The sequence below is a fragment of the Vavraia culicis genome (assembly GCF_000192795.1).
Source record: "Vavraia culicis subsp. floridensis unplaced genomic scaffold supercont1.97, whole genome shotgun sequence".
NCBI classification, from domain to species: Eukaryota; Fungi; Microsporidia; family Pleistophoridae; genus Vavraia; species Vavraia culicis.
The window spans coordinates 1-4,473 of record NW_007360700.1 but is presented as its reverse complement, the minus strand read 5'-3'; the positions used below and the strand labels follow the sequence as shown (position 1 = coordinate 4,473).

The following is a 4,473-nucleotide window of genomic DNA, read 5'->3' as shown; positions in this document are numbered from 1 at the left end:
GCGCAACACACAGTCCACTACACATTATACGTTGCAAAATTCCTTTTTACTGCTAGTCGTGCTGATGCTTTACGATCCACAACATTGCATGAGAACAGTAACATATTTTGCATATTTAACGAGTAGTCAAAATGTTATATTATTTCGAATTAACTCCAAATGTGTCTATTTCTGTTTCCTTTCATTGGCTCAAGGTACAGCTCCTGCACAAAACAAATATTTTTCATATTTTCGTTTCTGGGCATGTTTATGCAGATCATGGTCTGGTTACATTCCAAATTATTTTATTTTTGTTGTTATGATGACATCAGATTCATTGTATCAATCAACTATACATGCAACTTTGACGCAGACAAACTGATATTTCATGCCAGGACTATAATATGCAGCATAATGGGAAAGAATGCGTATGTTTTACTGATCGAATAAAATATTTGTCAGAATGTATCTTTTGCACAAACTAACAAAATCTGATCGCTTCATTCAAACACCTCCATCTCGTGCTGAGCACAGTATGCTACAATGAAACAACATGCGTAACTAAAACATTGTACAAAATAACATAAAGAAGACGAGTACTGATTATTACAATCGGTTTGTTAAACAACTCACAAAAAAATACTTCAAACAGTGCTTTAAGTAGTTCCAACATTAGAAAAACAAATGCAGGTAACATTTTATATCAACACCAGTTGATCAACATTGATGACATTTATGTTCAATATTTGTTCGAATCGATTTGATGATAAGAAATTCATCTGGTGTGGAAATGATGACAGGAAAAGAAATGCAGCGATACTAGCATACACAATACAATTAGTGTATATGCATTGTATTCAACATAACTATGATGATGTATTGATAATTGCATATTGTAATGTAGCGTTCAGCTTTTCTTGAGGTAGATCAACACAATCACAATATGAGTTTTCTGATCAAAAGCAAAATATGTGTTTAACAACAACGTACTCATCACTCAACAATACTTTTATTCTTCAATCATCATATTCTTATATCGTACAGAAGTGCACACAATTAACAACAGTGTGTTGACCATGAATACTTCGTTCATGCAAACAACTAGTTTATCATTTTCTGTAACAGGTTGATGAGAAAAGCAGGCCTATCTTGTGTGATCGATGCCATAAACAAGAAAAGAACACACTAAACTTGTAAAAATGTGTGCAGCATGATTGTCAATATCAAAAAAAATCATAATTTAGTGCTGGCATTCTCCTCTAATCACATGACTTTCACATGTGAGGTGTCAAAAAAGCACGTACCGATAAGAATGAATTTCCTTATCATTTTTGCAAATTTAAAACTATAAAAGGAATGAATTCTGTGGATACCATGATTTTTATAGCAAACTATTGTCGATCCATCAATTGTTATGTGCCAACACAGACGTTAAAAAGGGTGATGACGGCTCAGAATATGTCGCAGAGAAAGAACTTAGGGATGATCTTGAGCACTTACTGGATGAACCTGAAGAACACTTGGATCTCAGGTGTGCTCGCATTGTGAAATATCTCAAGGATCTAAATGATCAAACACTCAGTAAGGATCTAGAAAGGTGCAACAGGTACATGAACGAGCAAAGATTCAATCACGAGTATTCAAAGGCAATATAATTTGTCTACGAGGCAAAGAAGTTCAGCTTGTATTTTTCTGCTCAACAGGAAGATAATGCAGAGCTAATGGGGGGATTGAAGGTTTTTATTGACGAGAAGAAAATTAAGATGATGAAAAGTGTTTTTAAAGAACTCGATCATGTGTATTTAACAGTTGTTGTTCGTAGTTCCTCACAAAATTTGTCTGATATCAATCTCAATGATACAATGCAACAATTCGATTTCAGTACCGATCTGTATCTTCTAAACTTGATGCATGAATATACAAGTATAAACGGTAAATCTTGTAAAACGGTGCAAGTTTCATTAATCTCGAAAAAACTCCAAAATTACGAACACTTAAAGTGAAGCATATTTTTGTAACTGATGAGTTCTTAGAGGAAGTGAGCAAAATGACACTAGAAAGTCTAAGTTTTACTGGATGTATTTTTCTCACTTCAAAAAGTATTGAGAAGCAACCGAAAGAAATTAATGTGGCATTGAGAGAATTGTGTAAGAAAATCTGCTTTTACAAGTACAATATACATGCTGGATACATGCAACTTCGGACTGTGTGTTGAGTACGCTGTACAACAATTAACATCGATCTAACCATTTGTACAAACTACATATGTGACGGCAAACTTGTAAATGTTGTGCTCGAAAAAAATATGGTAGATGGTCCAAGACAGCCACGATTATTTGATGTAAACACTGAATTGTCTCTCGACTTTCTGGAAATTGATGCTATTATTGTGATTTTGAGCTGAGTGGATCCACCATGGAGTAAAAGTGAAAGGACTACAATCACTAAAAAAATAGGTGCGGATGTGTAAATGAAGCACTCATCAAAATTATAAGTGAGCAGAAATTACTATAGTATATCGAAGTAATGCTGCTTGGTAGTTCGAATATTAATAATGAACTATTGTTGGGAAAATGCCATTCGAAAGATTCATTGGAGGATCTATTCATCAGTTCTGAGCTGACTATTAGTGAACTGGTAAAGTCAATGGAACCTTTAAACAGGCTGAGTGGGTTTCACATAGACAGTAGATCTATACTATCATCATTTAAAAGCCCCGATAATCAAAATGATCGCAAATTTCAATCTGCTAATGCTGGTACTAACGAAAAGCATTTGGTGGAGAGTAAGAACATAGCGTACCTAAAACACCATACTCTTCATATCAAATATGTGTAACACAGGGGGAACTAATCGCACTTATATCATTTGGAGACTTTGCAGCTTTTATAGACATTAAGAAACTGGTGATACATGGAGCACCGAAACTTCCAGATGAAATTCAGGAATCATTAAAAATTATGCAAAAGCAGCCAAATAGCTTTATCGAAAGTATTTTTATAACACTCAAACAGTTTAAAGTACTTGTTATTAGTCATATGAGTTATTGCGTATCTAAAGAAATGTATATGTCCTTCATAAGCTTTTTTCGTCAGAGCATGATTTGACAAGATGCAAATAATCAAGTGTGCGATGAAGAGAGAGTTATTTGGGAACTCTATAAATAAAAATTGAGCTGTATTTCGATGTATTAATGCAGGTTTACCCTCCTTTTTTTCTTGGATATTAATTTTTGGCAGTTATTGTTCACAGTCTTTGTTGATCAAAGCAATCTAGGGTTGGCAGGTGACGTATGGAATCCAAACAGATAATGCTATTGTGATATATTGACATTTACTGTGTTCAAATATCTTTGTACAGTGGCTCAATATGTAATCCACGCTTCCTACCTTGGAACGTATTTTAGTCGCGAACCTGTCCCGTGAGAATCAGTAAATTCTTCTGCTGAAACTGTTGGGAGGTCGATTAAATGCTTTTTGAATATCCATATACTTGTGGCATCATATTTATGAACATTTGCATAATGGATCGTACCATCTTTTACACCACTATTATTATAGAGAAGCCTTGGTACGTCCAATTGAATATTTGCCGATTCACAAGCAACTAAAAGCTCTTGATACTAGAACCTGCTATCAATCTGCCAAAATCGATAAGAAGAATGCCAAATGGGAGTCAACTGACATTGCAACCTTTTGACTGTAGAATGTCTTTTGCCGATAACTAACGATTTTTAGTGACAAAATATGTTTTTTGTCAGTAAGTACTCGTATGACATACTTGCATTAACCATTATTATGGCTGAGAACATCATCATCGTTTTTACATGGGTATCAAATTTGCTGTGCTAGTAAACCATAAGCAATTAATTAATCATTAGTCATAATAATAGAAAACAAAAAAAGTAAACGGACACACCAAGTGGTGCAGCCGAAGTGTAAGCCGCAAGTTTACACACACTTTTAAAATTACAATTCTTCTGATAAATCTTCTTCTTCCATCAAGGAAGCTGTTGTTAAACCATTTGCTAAGCCGTTTACAAGGCTGCAAAAATTTATTATGGAGACTTGGATCGACAAGATGAAGAGTGGCGAAAAAATAACGTCGATTAAAAAGGAAGTTGAGGAGTTTAAAAGGAAATGTGCGCTGGAAAAGGCACAAGCCAAGATATCCGCCACACTTAAAAAACAAGTGCAGGTTACGATGCCGAACTACGAGCGCAGACACTGCGTTGTAGTTCAAAAAAATACTATGCCTGTCTCATTTGGCGAAACAAATGCAAAAGAGACGAAAAAACAGATTGACAGCCCATCAATCTGTAACAAGAAAATATGTAAAAAAACAAAAAAAATAAAAAAAACGAAAAAAAATGTTTAAGTTAACAAAAACGTAAAATGTAAAAAAAATCTTCAAATGTTAATTTCCAACTACAAGTTGGCAATGGAGCAGGAAAAACTGAAGATTGAAAAAAATAAAAATAAACTAAACACTAAT

General features: G+C 34.3%; 2 protein-coding genes across 2 annotated transcripts; both read left to right on the top strand.

Annotated features, from left to right (window-relative positions):
- Positions 1 to 2,505: 2,505 nt before the first annotated feature.
- Positions 2,506 to 2,817, top strand: VCUG_02646 (uncharacterized protein; the record flags this gene model as incomplete). The annotated part of the gene is made up of 1 exon (XM_008077463.1): positions 2,506 to 2,817. The coding sequence occupies one exon, from the start codon at positions 2,506 to 2,508 to the stop codon at positions 2,815 to 2,817; it is 312 nt and encodes a 103-aa protein (XP_008075654.1).
- Positions 2,818 to 4,038: 1,221 nt separating this feature from the next.
- VCUG_02645 (uncharacterized protein) lies at positions 4,039 to 4,356 on the top strand (the record flags this gene model as incomplete). The annotated part of the gene is made up of 1 exon (XM_008077462.1): positions 4,039 to 4,356. The coding sequence occupies one exon, from the start codon at positions 4,039 to 4,041 to the stop codon at positions 4,354 to 4,356; it is 318 nt and encodes a 105-aa protein (XP_008075653.1).
- Between the last annotated feature and the right edge of the window lie 117 nt (positions 4,357 to 4,473).